The sequence below is a fragment of the Ipomoea nil genome, unplaced genomic scaffold (genome assembly GCF_001879475.1).
Source record: "Ipomoea nil cultivar Tokyo-kokei standard unplaced genomic scaffold, Asagao_1.1 scaffold2653, whole genome shotgun sequence".
NCBI lineage: Eukaryota > Viridiplantae > Streptophyta > Magnoliopsida > Solanales > Convolvulaceae > Ipomoea > Ipomoea nil.
In genome coordinates, this window is record NW_017619081.1 from 2,111,056 (window position 1) to 2,124,532 (window position 13,477).

Sequence of the window (13,477 nt, forward strand, 5' to 3'; positions counted from 1 at the left end):
GTACTTTTTATACTAAGACACTAAGGCAATACAACTATTGTCACTCTTTCACACAGCGTTATTCTAATATTATTATTATCGGTAACATTTTTACCGTCACTATTTTCTCGTACAAAAAGCACTCCATTTTTTGTCATTCCTGATGTGACAATCCATGGTAAACTGAGATTTTAAATAAAAATGATAAGAAGATTAAAAATAAAAATAATCACACAAAAAATAACAAAAATTGTATAATTTTTATAGGATAGGAAGCATTTCCCTATATTTATAAATGTTTTTTTTATACATTAAGTTTCCCAAGAGTCCCTAGAGTAGGTGAATCAGGAGTCATCCAAATGACTTTTCAGTCAACCCCTATTATTGACTTTGCACACAAGAAATCAATCTCCACACATCCGTCAATTTAGGGAGCCTAATTTCTAATCTAGGGAGTCCATGCCAAGAGCTGGTCTAGCTACTATACTACTTGAGCTAGCCGCGCGGGCAATGTTTTTTGTTTTTTATTTTCTTCATGTTAATAATTAAAGCACAAATAATTGAACTAATTAAAATACAGAGATTACTAGCTACTAACTAACGTAAATTCAAACCTAAGTCAAGATCTAAAGATTGCTTCATCATCGTACTATGCTCCTTTGTCTTTACCGTTTTCTCTGTGTTCCTTGTCTGAGGAATCAATTGTTGTTGTTGCTGATGATGATCTTGAGCCCTGAAGTTGATCTGAGTCCCTTCATCGTAAACTGTGAAATAGCTCTGAGAAGGATCAAAACACCAGGTAGAAGAAGAAGAAGAAGAGGGGTGGTAATTGATAATATTGTAAGTAAAAGGACCAACACTGCAATTATTATTATTATTATTAATATTGTTGTGATGAGGTTGAAGATAGTATGTGAGACTGGAAGCTTTTCTTGCTTGAATCTGCAGCCTCTTCCTCTTCATCCTCTCTTTCTTGTGGGCATTTTGATGGCCTCCCAACGCCTGAGAATTCGCAAACTCCTTTAAGCAGAATTGGCACTCAAACTTCTTGGGATCATCATTGTTTTCTGCTAATTTTTGCTTGCTGGAAACTGCAGGCTTTTCTGATGAAAGAGTGGATGAAGATGAGGATGAGTTCACACTCTCATGATGATAGGCTTCTTGATGATGATGATGAGATGATGATGATGATGATGATGATGGGTTATTGGTGAGATCAAATCCAAATAGCTTCAGCTTCTTGCATGGAGGAGGAACAATAATACTGCTAAAATTTTCATCTTTTCCCATATCTTAGCTTTTTCTTGATATGAAAAATCAAAAAAAAAAAAAAAAAAAAAAAAAGAAAAAAGAAATTTATGATGGATAATACATATATGTGTGTGTGGAGTTGAATGGAATGGAATGGATGCAACATATTTATTGAACTTCTCTTCCTTTTATAGCCACACCCATGAATTTGTTTTTGACTATCCATTGCATCTTAATATTATAATAATAATAATAATAATAATAATAATAATAATAATAATAATAATAATAAAAAGGAATTTTCTGTTATGGTGATAGTCCCCAATACATGCAATTACATATATTATACTTGGTTGTATATATTGGGTACGGTAATGTTAGCTTCAAAGGCAATAATATAATACATGGATGTTACAATTACATATATCATATTTAGTTATATATATTTGCCTAGCTTATTGGTAGTTTGGTACTATCAACTTCTATTAATGGCATGGTAGAAAAATGAAAAATTTATAATACTTCATTACCCTCACTTTGAGAAGTTGCTTTCACACTGTTATTGGTGAGACTTGATCCCTGGTCATTGTTCAGAAACTTCATCTCTGTGACTAATTGAGCTGTCCATGCGTGCAATATACTAATACTAAAATTAAAAATATGCAAAATTAAGTTAAAAATAAATTCAATCAAACCTGGTTAATCGAACAAGATACGTAAAACGAGATGGATAGAATAATTGTTTTTCTGAAAAAAAAAAAGGAAAAGAAAAGAAAAAGTAATGGTGAATATTTTATGTTTAAATATTTTTTAAATTAATGTTGTTTGTAGTAGATGTACCATAAAAACTTTTCTACCAGAAAGGGGGGATTGGGTGTGTATGATTATAGATTAAAGATTAATTTATGGTCTACTAGCACTCTAACAATATTATTAAAATATTTAACTCTACCACCACTTGCTCACTTAATTAAAAACAGATACTCTATGTATACTTAATCAAGAAAAAAATGATTATTATATTATAACAGTAATTGACAAATGTCAAAGAAAGATTTTAGGATTTGGTGGGGTCTTAAACAAATCTGTCACTGTACTTAAATGCTTAATTTAAGTTTACTTTTATTGACCAATTATATAATATATTGGACTAGTGGGGGCTTATTATTTATTGTTATAATTATTCTCTACCAAAGCTATTAATATACTAATATGTGGAATTAATTATTAGGTGTGGGTGCCAAGTCCCATCTCAGTCCAGTTCCTTCAACTGTGCATGTTTGATTATTGAGCACTTAATTGAAGGTTCTTTGTAATTATCCATTACAATATCAATTAATTAATTCATTGATTAATTAGTGCTGTGCGTCCGTTGGATTGTCCGAGTTCAGTCCTTACTCAATTCGATCAAGACGTGACGTTGTGACTTACCATGGAGGGATGTTAAATGGTTAATGTCCATCTACTTATCACCAATTGGTTTAAGTAGGATATGACAACCAGATAAACAAAGAACTCTGTGGTTAAGCATTGATGGATATATTGGACCCGGATTGAGCCGACCCGGAGAGACGGACCCGAGAAGCCTCGGCCCAGTCAATTGGGCCGTGGCCGAGTCGGCCCAAGGCCCCTGCCAAGCCGGTCCACCCGAGCCCATCACCATGGACTCGGCCCCTGCCGAGCCGGTCCATGGTGGACTCGGCTAGGCCGAGCTCGGCACGTGCCCAGCTCGGCCATGCCGAGTCGGTCCGCCTTGGACCCGGTCCCGGAGGGGACGCGGTCAATGCGGACCGATCCAACTAACCCCGATCTTAGGGGTGCGGTTGGGGGGTTTGAGCTGATATAAAAAGCCTCCCTCTTGTCCTAAACAGGGACACAACACACTTATTCCTGAATTACTATCTTCTAGCATTATTGTCCTAATCAAGTCTTGTAATAGCGTATTAGCGATAATTAATACAATATTCGGTCCCTGCGACCTATGGTCCCTGCGACCTTACAATATCTCTGCGTTATATTATTTATTTCGTACGTATTCTTATTCGGGTTTAATAATTCGGGCTACCCAGGGTGAATTAAATCCATCAAGCATGTTTGGCTTATCGCAGTCACAAGTTGAGTGAATCCCTAGAAGTAAGCATAATGCAGTACTGATATCTAATAGGATATATTCTTGAACATGTTTTAATTTAGGGCAGTGCAATATCATTTTTAAAATTATGATGGAAGAGTTGTTGCTGCTAAACTAAGAAATATTAAGAAGTGGGCAATGATGTCAGTATGTATACTAAATAGTTTGTTCAGACAGATCTGGGTATATCTTCTTAGGGCAGCCATGTTTATTGTTTAGTTGCAGAAAAAAATATACTATTTTTGACTTTTTAAAATAAATATAATATTTTTCAATTAAATTTTATTTAATTTAAAAAGCAAAAAATTATTTAAAATTAAAGTTTTTTTAAAAATAAACATAATGTTGATCTTGTTGAACATATAATATACAAAACATTTTTGACCACCCGGGTGTAATCGCAGTGACCTTCTCTAAAGCAGAGTTACAGGGGTGTCATCTGAGCACAAGACACTTAGCATATAATATACAAAACATAAATGAACAGTCCAACTATCAATTAAGTCTTTTAATTGAAATTGAACCATAATTGGTTCAATTTCATATCAGAGACAATTTAATGTCAAAAGTCATTGGTTCAAATCTCCACGTAGAGCCCGTGGTGAGTAGTAGGGACAGTTATGCTGTGCATCCATATGCACCATGCATGGTGCATACGGATACAAAAACGACATTGTTTTATTAAAAACGCGCATTCCATTTAAAACAAAAAAATCAATACGTAATGCAACGGGCAAGTAAATTGGTGAAGATAATTACGATAATAAACTCGTGAATATTTAGAAAGTCATTAGTTAATAGCAATGATGATGACCTGATTATAAGTATTGAAAAACACTATAGAAATTTTTTCCAAAAAAAAAAAAAGCAATTTAAGTTGAATCAATTGGAATTTGAATTCTTTATATACAAACAAACAAAGAAAAAAAATAAGAGAGGAGGAATATAATCAATCACAGAATTCAATGTTGATAGAATTGATTTTGAATTATTCCATTGTCTATATATAATATGATAAGATAATATATATATGCATTGGTGGAAGCAAGCCCACCAATAAATCTTGCATGCTCCATTCATTCTCACCTCTTTTCTAGTCTTTTCCAATTACCTTTAATTTCTTGCTTTAGGGGAAGAATTCCAAATAGGCATGCTATCATCAACCAATTTTCTCTCTATAATTTATCCCATTTCCTTAACATGTGGAACAATTTTGTGACCCCAAATCTTGATTACAAGATATTGGATGGGTTTTAATTGGTGGTTTGGTGACTAGTGGGGTGGGTTATTTATTTAACTATTATCTCCTTCTTTTTATTGAATTTTTAATTATATATTCTTTTATGTATGATATATATTTTTTTTAGTTTGTCAACCCTTTAATTTTACTGAGAGAAATTAGTCTTTAACTCTTTGAGTTGTCACACCACAGCCATTAGCCTGCAGCAAATCTTCTATGGCGCCGGTGGGGAGTCCCAAATAGTCATTCCTCAATCCAACTTATTCCATGTTGGCAAGAAAATTCGCACCGATAGAGAGTTCTACCGGGGGTGGGGTGGGGTGGGAGTGGGAGAATTAGCTTTTAGCTCTCTAAGTTGTCACGCCAACGGCCAACCATCAACCTGTAGCAAATTAAATCTTCCATGGCCAACGGTGGGGAGGTCCAAATGGTCGTTCCCAGCCTAATCCATCCCCAATTTGTCCAATGTTGACAAGAAAATCCATAGGCTTGTTCCCTTGTTTTATATATAATATAGTATTAAATAAATTTGTGTAACCTTCTCCCATCATTGGATAAGAGGATTATAAACAAGACTTAAGTTTATGCGCATGAATGCATCCAATGTATTTTACTTTTTCTCTTGTGAACCAAATCTTATAAGAAGCTCAATATATCTATTAAAACAATTAATTTTGGACAAAATTGACTAAACATTACAGGAATATTCAATCCATTTGAACTTTAAAAAGAAAAGCAGGCCAAATTGAATTACATTATTTCAAATGTTGGGAAAGTCAATAAGGAATGTTTAATAACCACAGACCTCAGTGGTGCTTGTATACACTTGTCGCAAAATAAGATGAGCCATTCAACCACAAATTAGTAATTCGGTTCAAAAGTTGTTTAGCAAGTAAAAACAAGTCAAGAATCATTCTTTAATTAGAAAGGTGGGTATTAAAAGCAGTTGTTATATTATAGACCGCGGTGCATAATCGATTATGCACCGCGGCCCATATACGGCGCCGTTTCTTTAAGTAAAGAAACAGCCCGCCGTTAGAGTTAACGGAGTCCGTTTGTTTGGTGTATTAAACACCAACTGACACTACAGTATATTCAAACCGACACTGCAGTTATATCAAAATGATACTGTAGTTATAGTGAAATGAAACTGCAGTGTATATAAACTGAAACTGAATAACATTTCACATATTTGAGTGTATATACAATGAAGCTGTAATTATATCAAAATGATCATGTAGTTGTGTTTTAATAAAACTATAGTGTATATAAAATAAAATTAAATAACATTTTCACATATTTGAGTCTATAAATATCGAATGAAACTATAGTTATATCGAAATGAAACTGTAGTTGTGTTCAACTGAAACTGCAGTGTATACAAAATGACACTGAATAACAGAGTTACTTTTTGCAAAAGGGTGCGAAACGGCGGAAATAAACACTGTTAATTTTCATTTAAAAAAAAAGACGCGCGGTGCATAATCGATTATGCACCGCGGTGCATAATATAATTTGCCTATTAAACGAGGCTATCATTATCTTGCCAACACTTTGCTTTTAATTGGGTCGGGCCGTTGCGAATGGGATTAATCTGAATATGGTACGAGTTTAAAAGTGTCTCTTACAGTTAGGGCCTGCTCAGGACACCTCATGGTCTAACCAAAAAAAAAAAAAAAAAAAAAAAAAAAAAAGCTATCATTAAGTGTGTTAATTAATTGAAGCATGTGCTCCATCTCAACTAAAAGCTTAAACTAAATTACATGCTCAACGCGCCCCCCTCACGTGTGCGGCCGATTATTTTTTGATGGGCTCCAAACAAAACGTGAACCATAGTCTAATTCTTTTTTATTGTGTGATTCGGAGATTTGAACTTAATTAGTATTTAGTTAATTCAGTTTGAACTTAATTGAATTAACCAAATCAACACGTCAAAAAGTGAAATTATTTAGTTAGAGTTGTTTTTTTCACTACAAGAAAAATGCACATAGACAACGGTTATTAACCGTTGTCGTAGGGGTATACTTTCTGTTGTTGAAGCCGGTGTTGTTGTAGGTCATGCGCATAGACAACGGTTTTTTAACCGTTGTCTTTTCTACCAACGACAACGGTTTTTTAACCGTTGTCTATTAAGTGTTGTTGAAGCCGGTGTTGTTGTAGGTCCTGCGCATAGACAACGGTTATTAACCGTTGTCTTTTCTACCAACGACAACGGTTTTTTAACCGTTGTCTATTAAGTGTTGTTGAAACCGGTGTTGTTAAAAGTCATGCAATAGACAACGGTTATTAACCATTGTCTTTTCTACCAACGACAACGGTTTTTTAACCGTTGTCTATTTAGTGTTGTTGAAACCGGTGTTGTTAAAAGTCACGCAATAGACAACGGTTATTAACCGTTGTGTTTTCTACCAACGACAACGGTTTTTTAACCGTTGTCTATTAAGTGTTGTTGAAACCGGTGTTGTTAAAAGTCACGCAATAGACAACGGTTATTAACCGTTGTCTTTTCTACCAACGACAACGTTTTTTTAACTGTTGTCTATTAAGTGTTGTTGAAACCGGTGTTGTTAAAAGTCACGCAATAGACAACGGTTTTTAACCGTTGTCTTTTCTACCAACGACAACAGTTTTTTAACCGTTGTCTATTAAGCGTTGTTGAAACCAGTGTTGTTAAAAGTCACGTACATAGACAACGGTTTTTAACTGTTGTCTTTTCTTTAAAAGACAACAGTTATAAACCGTTGTCTATTGGGTGTTGTTGAAACACCCATAAACTGTTGTCTTTTGTAGAAAAGTCAACGGTTTCTAATTGTTGTCTATTGTAAAATATACAACGGGTTTTAACCATTTTTCACCTGCTTAAATTATAATCGTATAAAAAAAACAATTTATCCATTCACCATATGTTGCAAAGTGTAGTTACATAATTGTGCACAAGCTAATAAGGTTCAAAATAACAAGTCAAAAGACAACACATGACCAATTCTAATTATCATCCAAGTCATAATACTACTACAACAATTCCCCGAACCAATTCAAGTCCAGATGATCACAACGTTCGAATGACCAAATCATACCTACTCTATATGCCTTGATAGAATATCGGCCCATTCAGATCGCACCAGATCAATAACCTCTTTGTCATAATCAACTTGTTGAAACTACATGTAAAAAGTAAGAAAATAAATTAGTATAGATATAAATAATTTGCAATGAAATGAAACTACCCTCTTACTCTCACCACATTCATACTCAAGTTATTCATAACAAGATAATGAGTTCCCTAAAGAGAATCAGAACAAGTGTAGCCAACAAGTAAAGAAACACACTTGAAAAAGCAATACAAATGCACTCCCCCAAAAAAATGTTAACAGATCAGATACACATGATTCAGGTTCTTGTCTTAGCCTTCAAGTCTTTGGGAGATTACTAGACACCCAAATTTGATAAACAATTCAGATAAAATCTCATGAGAATATGATGCATGAAACTTAAACACAAACGACAAAGAAATCCCTTATTAATTACAAAACATCAAGCACTAAAATGCCCAAAATTTCGAGCTTTCACACGCATTCTACACCCAAATAATAATTACTTACAATTTCACTAGCTAGCCGGGCATATCCTTTACGAGCAAGCCGATGTGGATAAATGTTTTTCTTTCTTCTTGGCTTTTGTAGCTCGCTCTATGTTTCAATTTTATTTTATTTTTTGATACATTTGAGTTCTGTGAAGGAAGCAATTTTTCCAGTCAGTACACTTTGCCCACAAGAGCTTTTCAACTCTTATCTCCTTTAATCGGTCTCATACAATGAAAACATTTAAATGGTAGATAAATTTTAAATGACTTTCACAATTTTACATAATGTTTAACAAACCTTTATAAATTTTAATCTGACATTTAGAGACATATCCTCTTTTGTTTTAATGTTCGATTATTACAAATATCATTATCCCACAACCATTTTACCATTTTATTTATAAAAATTCTAATCAAATTCTTTTTAAAACTTTTAAAATGGTTAAAAGTTTATAAAAATCCGGATTGAATTCACCCCTCTTTGATTGAGTACTATGAGTAGGACTATGAATCCCAACAAGGGACAAACAACAAAATAATCCAAATTTGTTGGGATCCTCAACGTATTCGTCATAAGCAGCATTTACCATATCTATAGGGTTTTCATCAAAAAGCATTTGCTCCTCTCCCCTAATTTGACCTCCCTCATTTATTGAGTTGTTAAACGTGGCCTTCTCCCCGTGCCATATCCATGACACATACGTTAATTCCACTGTGCAGTTGAACTAGGAATAAAAAGATGCTGAAGTACCATCAATCTCCATTCTCATTCTGGAAGAGTTAGTTCTGTGTTACCATTTTTTTTCACAATTCTAAAAGCTTGAACTTGAAGCTAAAAGCTTCTTAACAAGGAAAATTTCGCAGTTCATAAAACAAAAGAAAAGCAAAACCATAAAAAAAATTAATCACAAAGAAGCTCAAGTAATTTAGAATTTCACTAAGACCAGTAACAATCTTCTTATTTCTTAAGTGCTCAGGATCTTCTGGGAGTTAAAAAGCCCAGGCAGACGAGTTTGTAAATTTGCATGACTCTTAAAGCATTGATGAACTAAACATAAAGCTAAAAACACATTAACAAGAACAGATCAACATTTCATAGAACAAAAGAAGGCCATGACTGTGAAAATAATTAACCAGAAAGAAGTTTACCTATACTTTTGAGATTCTTTTCACGTTTTGCCATACTGTTTAGGTTCTTGTCCTATTAAGTAATGATAAATTGGTGAAATGTTATCAAACATGGATAGAATTTAATAAATTTTTAAAACAATCATCATAATAATTAAAGAAAGAATTCTAGGCCCTCTTTAGAATTTCACCATACCTTTATAATTGGCTCACCAACCTCACCATAACGAAGAAGGCGTTGCTCATGCCACCCTTGCATAGCACGGGCAGCAGCATCTCTTCGTGCTCTGCCTGATCCAGAAGCTTGATGGCCGTTTCCCTGAATATTTGCTAAAGAAGGTAAATTTGCAGATCAATTGTTTAGAAGGTTTATGCAGATAAAGGGTGGGGGCATAAAAGAACTTATTTCAAGCAAAATTATTAAAATGTCAACAAAGTGAAGCTGGTCATTACTAAAGGCATAAATAAATAATACAGTGCATACATTCTCATGCACTCATTCCAAAGTTTAATGGATTATTTTTCTCATCTAAATTAATTTTTGCAATATATCTCTCGTTTCCAACATCCATAAACAAGTTTATAGTGGTGAAACGCAGTAATTTTTTGCTCCTATTGAACATCTCAAAGTAGAGAAGTTTTCCTCATGATACAGGGGGAAAACTCAAATTAGTGAAAAAACTTTGAACATAGCATATCCATAGCTCTCTCTAGCCAACAATTGATGAAATTGTCCAAATACAGTGCTAACAAATGTCACTTCAACCATATGTTGTGGTGGACCAAGTTTGTTTGCCCACAAACGTTGTGTGTTCTTCAATAACAGTAACACAACACAATAGAATTTGTAAATCACTTCAACCACTTGCCTTGCATTTTGGTTTAATCTTAGTTGGTCTTCCACTCTTCCTATTAAATATTAATGGCTAGCTTGTGTTTCCATTTAATTTTGTGGGGTCACCTGCCGCATATACACTATTAGTATTATGTTATGTTTCTAAGACTTCAAGTCTTTTAACATTCTGCTTATAATCCCTAATCCTAAAAATCCTCCCTAATCTGTGAACATTTTGCTTATGATTCTAAGCCCTGAATTAATTTCACTCTGCCTAAACCCTAAAAATCCTCCCCATTCACAAACCCTAAAAATTCAAACCCCAATTCCCCAACCCTTCAATCCAAAAGTGTTTAGCATAAACACACACATTGATACAATTAGATAATATTTGGATGAATTTGACAGCTTATTACATTACAAGAGAAAAGCCAACCTGAAATTTTATATTTGGATGAATTTGACGGCGGCGGTTGGAAGCAGCGACGTACGGTACTACCGGCGGCGGTCGGAGGCGGAGACGTACGACACTGTCGGCGGTGGAGGCGGCGACGTACGTTACTCTCGGCGACAGAGGCGGCGACGTACGACACTCACGACGGCGGCGGTCGGAGGCGGAGAAGTACGGCACTCTCTACGGCGGAGAAACGACTTCTGCTCTCTGTTTTGCGCTGAAAAGACGACCTCCTATAGTTTTGTGAGGAATTAGCTAGTTTTTGCCATGTTTTGGCAACAAATCTTGTTTTGAGAGGGAATTATTTACAAAGATAGAAATTTTTTTATTTAAGGGGGAGGGAGATTTTTTGCATATATATATTTTTTGGAATGCATATGGTGAAATTTTGCGTGGGATATATATACATTAATTATTACCTAAGGAAAATAGAAATTTATGCATAGTGCATATATAAATTACACGGAATTTATAAAACTAATCAAATGTTAATGTTAATAATAATAAGAAGAATTTTAAAGTCAAAATTATAAATTAGATATTAGGGTAATAATTAATCTATCTATATATATATATATATATATATATATATATATATATATATATATATATATATATATATATATATATATATTAAAACAAATCTATTCCGTGCATCACACGGGTGCAAATACTAGTTATTTACAAAGATGAAATTTTTTTATTTTAGGGGGAGGGAGATTTTTTGCAACTTGTGTAAATTTTGAAAGAGGGAAATTATGCTAGCGCTACTAATATAAAGATCCAAATACAAAGATCACGATCCAATGAATGGGCTACAGCTAATTATGATAGCGCTACTAATAGGAATCAAACCCCAAGTGACTAGGTTGAGACCGGGTATAGACTAGAGACCACTAGACTAGGGTGTCTGTAGGCCGGGTATATTCATGGTTTTATAGGGACCAGGTCCACCATAAATCGGACGATATAGATATAGAACAGGGTAATAAAATATTAGCTTTATTACCCGGGTCGCTAGACCCAAAATAGTACCGGGTATATAGATACAGAACGCGAGATTCATAGATTTTTATACTGTAGATTCATAAATTCTATATTGTAGATTTATAAAATCTTTGGTGAATAATTTTATATTTAAATATGAACGAAAATAGAACTATTAAATTAAATTTTGAATTGTATTATTTCTTTGTTAAATTTTTATGCACTATATTTGGACAAAAAAATTTAATTACGTTTTTATTTTTGTTCTAGATCTTCTAAACATCTATTTTCATCTCGTAACAAAACAATGAAGGTCCAAATTATAGGTAAAAGATAAGCTGTAACACTTTAGTAAAAAAGAGTTGGTATGGCTTGGTGGGTTTAGCTTTATTTGTTATGTTAGAAGTCACGAGTTCTATCCTTCCTAGTGGTATCTTTAACCTATATTTTATACAATCATTGTCTTGGTTCTCAGAGACAACACAGAACCAAACTCGTTATATATTGGATGTTGCGCTTAAGTACATAAGTGTTGGTGTGACTTGGTGGGTTTAGCTTAGTTTGTGATGTTAGATTATGTTAGAAATCTTGAGTTTTATTTTTCTTAGAGGCATTTTTAACCTATTTTATAAAAATTTTGTCTTGGTTTTCACAGACAACACAGAAACAACCCAGTTATATACCAGATCCTGCACTTTGGTATATAAAAGTTTGTGTTGCTTAGTTGGTTAAACTTTAATTGTTACGTTTGAGGTCATAGGTTCAACTCTTGTTGTTAACATTATTGTTTATATTTTATACAACTGTTGTCTTTTATAAAATAATGATGCGCAAAGACAACGGTTTTTTATAACTGTTGTCTTTGTAGTGTTGTGTATTCAAATACGCTTAAAGATAACATACCAAAGACAACGGTTAAATAAAACCGTTATCTTAAACAAATAAAGAACGCGCAACGACAACGGTTATATAAAACCGTTGTCGTTGTAGTGTTGTGTATTCAACTGCTATTAAAGACAACACATAAATGACAACGGTTAAATAAAACCGTTGTCTTTTATAAAATAATAATGCACAAAGACAACGGTTTTAAAAAACCGTTGTCTCTGTAGTGTTGTGTATTCTAGTGCGCTTAAAGACAACACACCAATGACAACGGTTAAATAAAACCGTCGTCTTTTTAAAAAAAAGAGCGCACAAAGACAACGGTTTTAAACAACCGTTGTCTTTCTAGTGTTGTGTATTCTAGTGCGCTTAAAGATAACACACTAACGACAACGGTTAAAAAAACCGTTGTCTTTTTTTAAAAAAAAAACGCACATAGACAACGGTTTTAAAAAACCGTTGTCATTGTGGTGTTGTCTTATCACAAAATGCACAAAGACAACACACTTATAACAACGGTTAAGTAAAAACCGTTGTCTTTGACAAAAGTGTTGCATCAAAGACAACGGTTTTGGACCAAACTGTTGTCTTTTATACAAAAGACAACACTTTTCTTAAAATCTGTTGTCTTTCTAGTGTTGTCTATGTGCATTTTTCTTGTAGTGTTTCATGGACAAAGTGAGATGTAAAACAATCTTCGAAGAAAGAGTTTAATTTTGTGACTTATGATGTCATAGAAACTCCCATAATTTTATGAATAATACTACATTTTATAAATTTTTAAGTAAAAGTATCAAATTGGTCATCTAAATATTACGAATAACGCAATCAGGTCTCTTAAATCAAAAGTGGTCTAATGAGGTCTCTTAAACAAATAAATTAGTGTAATTAGTTCTTAATATGACATATTCAGCATGTTACCATGCACCAATGTGGCGCGGGAAGTGTAGTCTTAAAGGGTGTAGTTAAGGTCTATGTTTGTATCAATATTAAAATACATAGTA

General features: G+C 33.7%; 1 protein-coding gene across 1 annotated transcript; it reads right to left on the reverse strand.

Annotated features, from left to right (window-relative positions):
- Positions 1–218: 218 nt before the first annotated feature.
- Positions 219–1,397, reverse strand: LOC109154718 (zinc finger protein 5-like). Its single transcript, XM_019302450.1, has one exon. The coding sequence runs from the start codon at positions 1,267–1,269 to the stop codon at positions 577–579; it is 693 nt and encodes a 230-aa protein (XP_019157995.1). The 5' UTR covers positions 1,270–1,397; the 3' UTR covers positions 219–576.
- Between the last annotated feature and the right edge of the window lie 12,080 nt (positions 1,398–13,477).

Excerpts from the sequence above, each read along its gene's own strand:
- LOC109154718 (XM_019302450.1), bottom strand. The coding sequence starts at position 1,269 with ATGGGAAAAGATGAAAATTTTAGCAGTATTATTGTTCCTCCTCCATGC.